Source organism: Myxine glutinosa, chromosome 1 (genome assembly GCF_964187855.1).
Source record: "Myxine glutinosa chromosome 1, kmMyxGlut1.1, whole genome shotgun sequence".
In the NCBI taxonomy this organism is placed as follows: Eukaryota; Metazoa; Chordata; class Myxini; order Myxiniformes; family Myxinidae; genus Myxine; species Myxine glutinosa.
In genome coordinates, this window is record NC_136261.1 from 282347274 (window position 1) to 282360861 (window position 13588).

Sequence of the window (13588 nt, forward strand, 5' to 3'; positions counted from 1 at the left end):
TGTTTGGCGGTTATATCTGCAAAAGGTGGCTACTTTGCCGAGTCAAAAATTTAAATTAAATTTTGTTAAACAAAATGATTCTATGATTTCTTTTTTATCTCCAATTGTTTATTTGTTCTATGCTTAATTTCAGAGTACATTGAGACATTAAACTGCGTAAATTTCAATAAAAACTGGAAAAATTGAGGTGTTCTAAAACTTTTGACCGGGAGTGTATATATTAAAGCAGCGGCAGTTTTGTGTCCAGCCGTCCTGCTATGTCATTACGTATATGATGTCATTACGGCGTAAACACCAGCTCACTTCGAGAGCGGCAGGAAAGGTCATTCCTCTTTGGGGTATATCGATTAGTCTCTCTATGGTCGGGTCTCAAAAACATTGGGTGTGTATTCATTTACCAAGTTTCTTGTGGAGAGATCGCCAAGTGTCCATATGTTTTATACCTCTCCCACCTCCCACCAAGCCCTCTCCCTCCCACAGTTCTCTCGATGTCCATGCTCTCAAATGTTGTGTTTGTGTCCTTCCCCCTTCTCTCCCCATCTTGTCTTCAACTCCCCTTCTTTTGTGTTTTATGTGTCGGTTTGTGTCGGTTTGACTTTTGTGTGATTAATGTTAGCTCTCTCACGAGCCTCGATCTTGAATACAAAAAAAACACAAAAGTGGTTAAAGCATTCGAGCAAGCACTCCATTCAAAACCCTTAAGGAACGGCTGGCTTGGCAAGCGCTAGCTAGCTGCTTGGTAAATGAGCATACCTCCAACCCTTGTGGGGTATATAGATTACAGTAGATCTTCGCTCAGTTATGTAAGTAAAACTTACCTCATGGATATCGGGATTCCTCAAAATTTCTTTCTTTAATGTTATAAACAGCATTAGCGACTGTTAAAAAAGCTAATCATATGAGTTTGTGGTTTATGATATTTTACAAGCCTGGCTACACCACTGTGAGACTTTTGGTCTTGTTATTTTTTATTTAACTTTGTCAGGTAAAACGCATCTCGCTTTTCGAGATCGGTGCCGGTGATAGAAATACGCATCTCGCCATACGAGATCGGTGCCGATGATAGAAATACGCATCTCGCCATACGAGATCGGTGCCGATGATAGAAATACGCATCTCGCCATACGAGATCGGTGCCGATGATAGAAATACGCATCTCGCCATACGAGATCGGTGCCGATGATAGAAATACGCATCTCGCCATACGAGATCGGTGCCGATGATAGAAATACGCATCTCGCCATACGAGATCGGTGCCGATGATAGAAATACGCATCTTGCCATACGAGATCGGTGCCGATGATAGAAATACGCATCTCGCCATACGAGATCGGTGCCGATGATAGAAATACGCATCTCGCCATACGAGATCGGTGCCGATGATAGAAATACGCATCTCGCCATACGAGATCGGTGCCGATGATAGAAATACGCATCTCGCCATACGAGATCGGTGCCGATGATAGATATACGCATCTCGCCATACGAGATCGGTGCCGATGATAGAAATACGCATCTCGCCATACGAGATCGGTGCCGATGATAGAAATACGCATCTCGCCATACGAGATCGGTGCCGATGATAGAAATACGCATCTCGCCATACGAGATCGGTGTCGATGATAGAAATACGCATCTCGCCATACGAGATCGGTGCCGATGATAGAAATACGCATCTCGCCATACGAGATCGGTGCCGATGATATATATACGCATCTCGCCATACGAGATCGGTGCCGATGATAGAAATACGCATCTCGCCATACGAGATCGGTGCCGATGATAGAAATACGCATCTCGCCATACGAGATCGGTGCCGATGATAGAAATACGCATCTTGCCATACGAGATCGGTGCCGATGATAGAAATACGCATCTCGCCATACGAGATCGGTGCCGATGATAGAAATACGCATCTCGCCATATGAGATCGGTGCCGATGATAGATATACGCATCTCGCCATACGAGATCGGTGCCGATGATAGAAATACGCATCTCGCCATACGAGATCGGTGCCGATGATAGAAATACGCATCTCGCCATACGAGATCGGTGCCGATGATAGAAATACGCATCTCGCCATACGAGATCGGTGCCGATGATAGAAATACGCATCTCGCCATACGAGATCGGTGCCGATGATAGAAATACGCTTCTCGCCATACGAGATCGGTGCCGATGATAGAAATACGCATCTCGCCATACGAGATCGGTGCCGATGATAGAAATACGCATCTCGCCATACGAGATCGGTGCCGATGATAGAAATACGCATCTCGCCATACGAGATCGGTGCCGATGATAGATATACGCATCTCGCTTTTCGAGATCGGTGCCGGTGATAGAAATACGCATCTCGCTTCTCGAGATCGGTGCCAGTGATAGATATACGCATCTCGCTTTACAATATATGAAATCGGTGCCGGTGATAAATATACGAATCTCGCTATACCGTGTGTTACTGTGTGTGTATGTGTATAACTATGTGTGTGTTACTGTGTGTGTATGTGTATAACTATGTCTGTGTTACTGTGTGTGTGTGTGTGTGTGTGTGTGTGTGTGTGTGTGTGTGTGTGTGTGTGTGTGTGTGTGTGTGTGTGTGTTACTGTGTGTGTTACTGTGTGTGTGTGTGTGTGTGTGTGTTACTGTGTGTGTGTGTTACTGTGTGTGTGTGTTACTGTGTGTGTGTGTTACTGTGTGTGTGTGTTACTGTGTGTATGTGTTACTGTGTGCGTTACTGTGTGTGTTAGTGTGTGTGTGTGTGTGTGTGTGTGTGTGTGTGTGTGTGTGTGTGTGTGTGTGTGTGTGTGTGTTACTGTGTGTGTGTTACTGTGTGTGTGTTACTGTGTGTGTGTGTGTTACTGTGTGTGTGTGTTACTGTGTGTGTGTGTTACTGTGTGTGTGTTACTGTGTGTGTGCGTTACTGTGTGCGTGCGTTACTGTGTGTGTGTGTGTGTTACTGTGTGTGTGTGTGTTACTGCGTGTGTTACTGCGTGTGTGTGTGTGTGTTACTGTGTGTGTGTTACTGTGTGTGTGTTACTGTGTGTGTGTTACTGTGTGTGTGTTACTGTGTGTGTGTTAGTGTGTGTGTGTGTTAGTGTGTGTTAGTGTGTGTTAGTGTGTGTGTGTTAGTGGGTGTGTGTTAGTGGGTGTGTGTTACTGTGTGTGTGTTACTGTGTGTGTGTGTGTGTGTGTGTGTGTGTGTGTGTGTGTGTGTGTGTGTGTGTGTGTGTGTGTGTGTGTGTGTGTGTGTGTGTATTACTGTGTGTGTGTTACTGTGTGTGTGTTACTGTGTGTGTGTGTTACTGTGTGTGTGTGTGTTACTGTGTGTGTGTGTTACTGTGTGTGTGTGTGTGTCTGTGTCTGTGTCTGTGTCTGTGTCTGTGTGTGTGTGTGTGTGTGTGTGTGTGTGTGGTTTTTTTGTTTGTTTGTATACAGAATCGAGGCTCGTGAAAGAGCTAACATTTATTTCACAAACAAATCAACCAGACAAACAAAATATACAAAAAGAGGGAGCGGAAGACAAGATGGGGAGAGAAGGGGAAGCACACAACCACAACATTGGAGAGCAGGGAGAAGTGTGGGAGGGAGAGGGCTTAGGGGCAGGAGGCGTGGGAAGGGGATGGGGGGGGGGGAAGAGGTATAAAACACAAGGGGACCGAAATTAGCGGGGGTAAAAAAGATCAAGGTTTTGGATGGGGGAAGATAAGAGATGGTGGTGAACAGCTGTTTTAAAGACCTGGAGGGTGGAGTGGGATTGAAGAGAGTGAGGGAGTTTGTTCCAGAGGTGGGAGAAAAGAGGAATGAAGGAGTGAAGGTGAGCAGAGAGTCTTGATTTTGGCAGTTTAACCATAAGAGGGTTGCAGGCAGATCTTGTGCGACCTGTAGGAATATTTGGGGGACAGAGCCCAGAGAGAGCTGGGGGGGGGCAAGGCCAGAGAGGACTCGGTAGAAGACGGAAAGACCACCAACCTGCCTGCGGTGAATGAGTGAAAGGCCCTTGGAGTTAGCTTCATCGTGGGAGATTCCAATGATTCTGAATGCTTTGGTTTCAACAGCGTGAAGACGAGCTAGGTGTGAGGCAGGAGCACCAGCCCAGAGGGGAGAGCAGTATTCCATTGAGCTGCGGATGAAAGCCTTGTATGTGGTGAGGAGCTCAGGTGTGCCAAAGAAGGACTTCACATGACGGAGGATGCCCAGTCGGCGACTAGCTTTGGAAGCCAGATTTGAAATGTGGTTTTCCCAGGAAAGATCATGGCAGATAGTGAGACCCAAAAGCTTGAGTGACAGAACTTCTTGGAGGGGATTATTCAGAAAGTGGATGGGAGGGTTGTCCAGTCGGTCTTTTCGGAGAGACATCGTAAGAGTGTGAGATTTGTCAGGATTGAACGACATGTTCCACTTGTTTGCCCAGTCTGTGATTTTGTCCAGGTCTGCAGAGAGTGAGGAGGCTGCAGTCTGCCGATCTGAGGGATGAGGAATGGAGCGACAGAGAGTAGAGTCATCAGCAAAGAGATAGAGAGGATTTTCAAGAGAGTCAGAGAGATCATTGATGAAGACCAGAAAAAGCACAGGGCCCAGAACACTGCCTTGGGGAACTCCAGCCTGAACAGGAAGAGGAGATGAGAGAAACCCATTCAGGGCCACACGTTGACTACGCGACGAGAGAGGAAGTCCGCCAGCCATGCGTGGAGATTTCCATGGATACCAAAGGAGGAGAGTTTGGTGAGCAGAGCGGGGTGCCAGACCGTATCGAAGGCACATGATATGTCAAGGGAGACAGCTCTAATTTCCTGTTTGGCATTGAGGACCTCCATCCATTGTTGAGAAAGCAGAAGCAGCATGTCCAGAGTAGAGTGACCAGGTCTGAAACCAAATTGATGATCAGAGATCAAGCCATTGGAGAAGAGGAAAGATTTCATAACCGAAGCAATGATGGATTCCATGACTTTTCTGATAATTGGGAGAAGGCTGATTGGTCTGTAGTTGCTGGGATCTGTTTTTGCACCTTTTTTGTGCAAAGCGGTGATGTTGGCAGATTTCCAAGCACATGGAAGATGACCTTGAGCAAAAGAGAGGGTGAAGAGAACAGAGAGAGGGAGTGAAAGAGCGGAAGTACAGGATTTTAGGACCCGTGGGCTGATGCCGTCAGGTCCAGTTGCAGAATCCGAGTCGAGGGTTGACAGAAACTTTTCCACCTTGTCAGGAGGAAAGTACACAGAGTCCAGGAGCAGCTGGGTACGGTGGGTACAGAGAGGGATGGGTTTGGGACACAAGATTTAGAGGCAAACACAGAGTTGAGGCATTCAGCTTTTTCACGTGCGGAGTCAGCCATGTAGCCGTTTGAGGTGAGGGAGGGGATGGAGGGGGAACAAACACCAGAAACAGATTTGACCAGACGCCACCAGGATTTGGAAGAAGGAGACAGATAAGAGAGTTCGGTCTTGAGAACGGAGAGATATTGTTTCCTGGCTCTCCTGAGGGTGGACACACACTTGTTTCGGGCTTTGTGAAAGGAAATGAGATTTCCTTCCGTTGGATTTGCTTTCCAGGAGAGAAAAGCAAGTTGTTTCTGGGCAACAGCCTCACCACAAGATTCCGTGTACCATGGACGGGAGGAAGGGTATGACAACTGAAGACGAGATGGGATAAATCTGTGCATGAGAGAGAGCAATTTACTTTGGAAGAATTCCCAGGATGAGTTGATGTCAGAGGAGGTAGAGATGGGAGACCAGTCCAGATGATTGATGGCTGCTTGAAGACCGTGCCAGTTGGCCTGAGTGAAATGCAAGACCCGTCGACGCTGAGGGGGCTCTCTGAGAATGGTCAGAGAGATGTCCACTTTAACAAGCACATGATCAGATGAGCTGATTGGAGCAGAAGAAGAGCAGCAGACATTTTCAGGGAAGTTAGTCATAACCAAGTCCAGAAGAGAAGATGCTCCGTTGACTGAGATCCGGGTCGGGAAATTGACAGATTGTGTCAGTCCCAGTGAGTCGCAGAAGTCCTTTGCTGAGGAGCCATGGCTGGTGAGAGAGGTACCCACACCCAGCCAACTGGCATGGTGACAATTGAAATAACCACATATGAGGAAGAGAGAGTTCGGATGGGTAGATAGGAGTTGGTCCATATTATCAGACAGCGAGATGTAGATGGAGTCATCACTGTTTGGTGGACAGTACAACACACATATTAACAAAAGGTGGGAGCGAAGGGGAAGCCGTAGCCAAAGGTATTCCTGGGGGTGAGGTGGAGAGAAGGCAGTGCAGGGCGAGTGAGGAAGAGAGTTTTTTTTATAAAGATAGCAACCCCACCTCCAGGACGAGGCTCAGGTCTATCATACCGGAGGAGGGAGTAACCTGGGAGAGATACCAAGGAATCAGAGACATCATGAAGGAGGAAAGTTTCTGTTAAGCAGATCATGTCCGGTTTGTCAGAAGCAACCTGTATGGAGAGATCAGTCAACTTTGAGCGAAGGCCCCGGATGTTTGAGGTCTCTACCGTTAATGAAGAGGAAGGGGGAGCATCGGATACAGAACAGGGGGGGGGGGGTAGGGTAAGATGTGGAAGAGGAGGAAGTGGTAGGGAGAGCTGTTGAAGGTGTGTCAGAGATTTCAGAATAGCTTGGAGAAAGGGAAGAATGGGGCGGACAAAAGGTTTGATGGTGATTGGGTGAGGCACAATGAGGTGTTATTTGAGGCGGGGAAAGAGCGAGGCAGAAGGTTGGGGGAGATGAAGGTGAAAGTTGGAAGGGGGAAGAAGCGGGGAGGACGCTTTGAGGAGGAGGGGTGAGAGGGGAGTCTAGGAGGGGAGGAGCGAGGGAGAGTCTCGGAGGGGAGGGGTGTGGGGGGAGTTTAGGAGGGAAGGGGTGATGGGGAAGATTTGGAGGGGAGCGGCAGGGGGAAGATTTGAAAGATGGGTGATGGGAAGGATTTTGGAGGGGAGTGGCAAGGGGGTAGATTTGAAAGGGATGGGTGATGGGGAAGATTTGGAGGGGAGGGGCAAGGGGGAAGATTTGAAAGATGGGTGATGGGGAGGATTTTGGAGGGGAGGGGCAAGGGGGTAGATTTGGAGGGGAGGGGTGATGGGGAAGTTCTGGAGGGGAGGGGTGATGGGGAAGTTTTGGAGGGAAGGGGTGATGGGGAAGATTTGGAGGGGAGGGGCAGGGGGAAGATTTGAAAGGGATGGGTGATGGGGAAGATTTGGAGGGGAGGGGCAATATTTGAAAGAGATGGGTGATGGGGAAGATTTGGAGGGGAGGGGCAAGGGGGTAGATTTGGAGGAGAGGGGTGATGGGGAAGTTTTGGAGGGGAGGGGTGATGGGGAAGTTTTGGAGGGAAGGGGTGATGGGGAAGATTTGGAGGGGAGGGGTGAGATTGGATTTTAGAAAGTGTACGATTAATGGGAAACGAACATTTATTGCAAAATGAGTTTCTTGTGACCTTCGAGTCAAAAATATGTTTGAGGACGCTGAAGGAGGGGTGGAGTGCAGGAGAGTTTCGCGAATGTAGAAAAGAGGAACTGTATGAGATGGAATTTTTTTTTGGAATGAATAGATTTTTTTGAGTTGAGATTTTAAGCAAGGAAGTATGGGGTGAAAGACTGGGACAAAAACAGAGCACCAAAGTAATTGCAGTGCAATCGATGGACCGCTGAGAGAAGAACCGCAGTGTTTGGACCGCAGTGTTACTGTGTGTGTGTTACAGTGTGTGTGTTACAGTGTGTGTGTGTGTTACAGTGTGTGTGTGTGTTACAGTGTGTGTGTGTGTTACAGTGTGTGAGTGTGTGTGTGTGTTACAGTGTGTGTGTGTGTTACAGTGTGTGTGTGTGTGTTGGTGTGTGTGTGTGTTACAGTGTGTGTGTTACAGTGTGTGTGTGTTACAGTGTGTGTGTGTTACAGTGTGTGTGTGTTACAGTGTGTGTGTTACAGTGTGTGTGTGTGTTACAGTGTGTGTGTGTTACAGTGTGTTTGTGTTACAGTGTGTGTTACGTGTGTTACGTGTGTTACGTGTGTTAGTGTGTGTGTGTGTGTGTGTGTGTGTGTGTGTGTGTGTGTGTGTGTGTGTGTGTGTGTGTGTGTGTGTTTGAAACTGAACGAAACCGACAGCTGAAGGAGCAAAAGAATGTCATTGTCTTACATGAATGGTTTATTAAATTGCAGAAGCATAGCCTTGTACTTCGTAAGCAGTTTGTGAGTGTAACTTCCATGGGATAGTGTGTCACACCACTGCATCAGAGTCCACTGAACCTGTGATCTATTTTTTAAATTCGCTTTAGATGATGGACCCAGATTGCGTGCATCATATTCCCGTCAGGAAGCAATTCATTGTTACCCGGCAACACTTTTGCTAGTAATGAATAAATGTCTGAATGGGCACTGTCTTTAGCATGGGCACTGGGCAGTGTAGCTACATCACACTTCCCCCACCCCCAACCACCCCCTTCCCATCCCTTGCAAAAAAGATCCCTGATCCAGTAGCTCACTTGCTAAAGCTTTAAGCCCTCCCACCCCCGCCCCAGTGCAGTTCGAGTTCAACAAAATAATACATGTAAAAACTAGAACGACACTTGGAAAAGCGCATACCTCCGCCAGGCTGAACAGTACATTTTCTACCCCACTGATACGCCGGATCTGCATCCGGTCCTTAACCAAAATCGAATCACTTGTTCTTGTCCCCTAAGCAACTCATCCACCAAGTTTCACCCAAATGCATCCACAACTTTTTGAGATATCGTGCTATACTGTATATCATTTTTGGCCCCGTCAATGCTGAAGAATCACTTTTTTAAAAATAATAATAATAACTCGTATCCGGATACAGATCTTCACCAAAATCAAATCAATTCATCCTTGTCACATGCCTAACCTGCCCACCAAATTTCGTCTGAATCCATTCCTAACCTTTTGAGATAACCTGCACATAAAGACAGACAGACAAACATGGGTGAAAACATAACCTCCATCCACCTTCAATGGCGGAGGTACCAAACTTGGTGAAATCTAAATTCACTTGTACACAAAATTGAGGATCTTAAATGAATACCACAACTTACAAGAGAATCGAAACAAGAACTTCAGAAAATGAATTGTTTTTAATATTCCACTCAAAATCTTTATCATGCAGCAGGTGCAACTTCAGTGAATCTTCCAGTAACTTCGGTGGAGGCAGCCATCCATGTCTTGATTTTTTACAGCCAATCATGAACCTGAGAGGCAAGTACCCTCCACAGGAATTACTGGGAAATTCATTGAATAATTATGAGATTAATTATCAGATTTTAGTTTGAGTTCAGTTTCCCTTTACAGTGCGCATCATGCTCTTCAGACAATACCTAAGCGGTGATCCAAGAACAGAAGCTGGAGGTGTGGGGTTACTTCCGGCATGATGCCTCCTCCGGATCGCCTGCCTTCGGGCTGAGCCACGCGTCACACTGCTGTGTCTCCTCGGGCGGTTGCCATCCTCACTCGCCGACTGTGGTACTGCAGTGATGACGGAAAAGAGGGGAAAAGGGTAAGGGAACAAAAGTTGGATGGGGTCCAAAAAAATCATCATGCTACACATACAGCAAAACCCAACAAAAGGCAAACCTCGGAGAAGATAAAGCAAATTGGAGATTTCCCGGAGATGCTTACATCCTCCTGCCGCTCCCTGTTCCTCAAGCTCTAGCCAACCAGAATGGGAACGTGTCACCAACTCTTCCCGCCAACCACCTGGACCTGATGACGATGCAATGGTGCTTCGCGTGACAAGCTCACGCCATGTTGAGGGCACAGCACCTGACAGCTGGCTCCTTGTCATCAGCTCCAAGAGGCGTGCACGTCCTAAAAGCGACTGCTCGTCTAGTGGCTCTCCATCCTTCTTTTCCAATCCAGATTTGGAAGTGTTGAGTGGGCGACTAGATGGTAGATTATCAGTGATGTCCGCAAAGCTTCCACATGACTCTCCATCGTGAGCAATGTCATTGGGATTTTCTGCTTCTTCTGGGGCCCCCGCTGGAGAGCAACCCAACTGTGGTCCAGCTGTAGCAGCTGTAGCACCTGTCGCCACCCCATTGCCACCAGTATCCATACTTAAAACACGCGCATGCGTCTTCGCACTCGCCATGCTTGGCGTTCGACGTGGAGGGTGTGACAGTGAATGAGAAGGAGGACGTCGAGCAGGTAGTTTTGGCACACTTGCTCTACTACTTCCACTACATGCCCCAGCAAGTGCCTTCGTAGAAGCAGCTTGCTTTCCTGGTATTCTCAATTTTGGTTCTGGGAACAATCCAGAGTCTGAGTCCACGGAAGGGCTCGATTGCGAGCTTGTGCTGTTATAACTGCTGTCATGAAATAAACTGTTTCCAGAAGAGGGAGAACTGAGATCACTGGAATCATCATCGTAATATTCATTATTACCACAGATAGCAGTAATACCCCGGTCAGCACCTCTATTGTCTCCTTTAGTAGTGCTACCATTCAGCACGGCTACATAATCTCCTGTATTTCGTGTCTTCAATCTCTCCACATCAAAGCTGCCTCCTCGTCGACGCCTTGCCTTGTGCTTCCGTCCCGCATGAGATGATGGAGGTCTGCGTAAGAAATGTGCTGCCTTTGGCCTAACATCAGGACCCTGCACTTCCTCCCTGCCAGCTTTTCCTCCATTCACATCAGTTTTGCTGCTCCATCCAGCACGACCAACCACGGGTTCCGAGCTGCTGCTCTCAGCTAGGCGTGCATTGCCTGGAGAACCCATCTTCGGCAGATGTCTGCTCCTGTAGCTTACCACATCCTCTCTATCCGGCCATGCTGGCTGTTCAAATGGCATATTTTTCTCTGCCAAAATGCGGTTAGAGTGTGGATTTGCATTAGTTTCTCTCTCCGATCCAGACCGTGCCACAATTTCACTACTCCGAGTCCTATCCTTTTCCTTTTGCCTCCTATTGTGTTTTATACTGCTTCCTCCTTGACTGTGAGACCAATCAGTTGCCTGGCTGGTATTATCAGCAGCTGCTGTTGCTGCTGCCAAGGCAGCAGCCGCATCGGGGTCTAAGACCTCAGTGCATGTGCCAGCAAAAGGAAGCACATTGGACAAGAGAGGGTCAGATGTCTCAAGTGATTCCACCATCCTCTGGCTGGACTCTGGGCCAGCTGTTTGTGTGAGATCTTCTGGGAACAGCAGAATGCTTCCCAAGCCACAGGTTGCATCTGTCAAAGAGTCTTCAACTGAGATGGACGAACACACACCCCTTCGATCCCCTACTCGGTCCAAATCTGGTGAACCCACAGCTTCAAGGCCCGGAGCATCAAGAAACTCACTCAAGGAAGCACGGGGCGCTTCACCCTCTTTGCAACAAGCAACAGGCCCAGCTGCATGTCTGCTGTATGACTCCCCATCAGTAGTTTGTTGCTCTTTCCCACCTTCTGTTTTACATAGCGGTTCACTGACAGGCAGGACTGATGGAAGAGGTGCGTGTTTTTCTGAGCTTGAAGAATTTGAGCCACGACTTATTCCAGCTAAGTCACATGATGGAGGAGTTGGTAAAGACCGTTTGTCATTCAGGCCTGGCTCTGGATGTAAAAGAGAAATGACAGGCAATAAAAACAAGCAAATGGAATAATTAAGTTACAACGTAATAACTCAAAATGTGGAATGTGCAATAGAAGACCAATAACATAAAAGCAAGCATGCTAAAAACCACCATTTGTCCATTCATGCCGTTCCCAGAACAAAGAGGACTATTACCTTTTGAAGTGCCCATGGGCTCAGCAGAAAAACTTCCGTCAATCTGAAAAGACATTTATGAGATTGCTCATGGACAGTGATAAACGATCCAAGATGGAAGCTGAAATATGCAAAATAACACAATACAAGGGATGCGAAGTCTCACATCTTGTTGGCACAAAACAATGATTGCTGTTTTAATCCTTCACCATTTGGTCCACACAAATCTACATTATTCCCATCACGTGTGCGACTCGCGGCACCGTACCTGCTGCGAATCCTTTCCAGCATATGAACTGCAAGAATCATGGCGGGCAGGTGGAATGCCCTCATGGTGCAGCTCCACCATTTCAACCTTCCGACCACTCCCACTCGTGCTCTCTCTGCTGGGGTCACTGTGGAATCAGAGTAGGCATTTCAGAAACTCTAATTGCAGAATACTGAGACAAAAACTGAATTATAGGTGAATCGGTGACCTTATTCAATGGAATATGTTGATGATCATCAATTACCAATGAAATCAAAAGTACAATGATATATCTCATTGAAGCAATGACTTCCATCATGCAGTGGAAGTGGAAAAAGGGGAAAAAGAGGGGGCTGCCCATGCAAAGCGGAAGTGAAAAACGGGATTTCCTGTACTAATATTCACTAGCTTTCAAAAGTGAAATGAAAGATACAAGGTGCATGATTTTAACACGTTTTTCTAAACACAGGAATGCAGTTACACAAATACATTCAAGAACTCTTCGAGACAAAAGAAAATGACGAGCATGATAGTGCATGAGCGCACTCCTTAAAAATGAGTCACTCCACACGTACTCCTTCTTACCCCTCCTCACACCGGCAAAAAAAAAAAAAAAAATTCAGAGGGAACCGAGAACGACACTCTTCGACGTCACGACGTCGACCAAGACGCCTCCGCCCAAATTATTGTAATTTATCATACTTGTAACAAGTATGATTTTAATCCCTGCAGCTGTTTTCAAGTATCACATTTTACCTGCCATAACCTCTGACCTTTCACCTATGATGTCAAAATCTAATGAGTTCATCTTTTGATCATACTATATACTTGTACACAGTTTGGTCAAAATCCCATAATCACTGGTTCACTAGTTACAGCAGTAACAGAATTTTTACCTAAAAGGACCTCTGACATTTTGATCTCTTCACCCCATAATTAAAATCTGTTTGTCTTTGCATCATTATACTCGTATATACTGGTACCAAGTTTGACTTAGTTCCTTCGAGCCGTTCTTAACTTAACGCAGTATCAAAAACCTATTACCGATTCTGAACTTCGACCTCTTGATGCCGAAATCTAATCCGTTCATCTTTGCATCATAATATATACTTATCCCGAGTTTGGTCAAAATCCCATCACTCGTTCACAAGTTAATGCCGTAACAGGATTTTAATAAAAGATATCTGACCTTTGACCTAGTGACCCAAAATTCTAATCAGTTCATCCATCATCATCATACACACCTGTACTACGTTTGACTTGGATCCCTTCAGCCATTCTCAAGTTATCGTGGTAATGAAAACCTATCATAGACGATCGGCTGCATGGACAGACGGCCGAACAGCCAGACGGACAACCCAAAAACATAATGCCTCCGGCGACTTCATTGGCAGAAGCGTTACGTGTTACCTACCCAAACTCTGGTTATGGTGCCCCTCAGAGTCTCGATAGGGAACGCGGCAGAAAGATTTGTTATTTTGAGTGTTCTAATAAACCATGGTAAAACCACACCAATGCAATTGTGTAGAACAAAATAGGTAATTGTATTAAGAACTCTCACATACACAATAATAACACTCTTAAGGAAAGTACCATGAAAATATCACTTGCATCAAACAAACAATACAATACATA

General features: G+C 46.6%; 1 protein-coding gene across 3 annotated transcripts in view; it reads right to left on the reverse strand.

The window, feature by feature from the left end:
• Positions 1 to 13588, reverse strand: part of LOC137438402 (pecanex-like protein 1) — a 224450-nt gene that overhangs the window by 159385 nt on the left and 51477 nt on the right. For 2 of the 3 annotated variants that reach the window (XM_068133523.2, XM_078767011.1), the window contains exons 3-6: positions 11975 to 12101; positions 11728 to 11770; positions 9591 to 11552; positions 9335 to 9482 (exon numbers count right to left, since the gene is read on the reverse strand). In XM_068133523.2, the coding sequence (XP_067989624.2) occupies positions 9335 to 9482; positions 9591 to 11552; positions 11728 to 11770; positions 11975 to 12101 (2280 nt within the window). The remainder of the gene's footprint in view (positions 1 to 9334; positions 9483 to 9590; positions 11553 to 11727; positions 11771 to 11974; positions 12102 to 13588) is intronic. The other variant, XM_068133529.2, reaches the window with a different exon arrangement.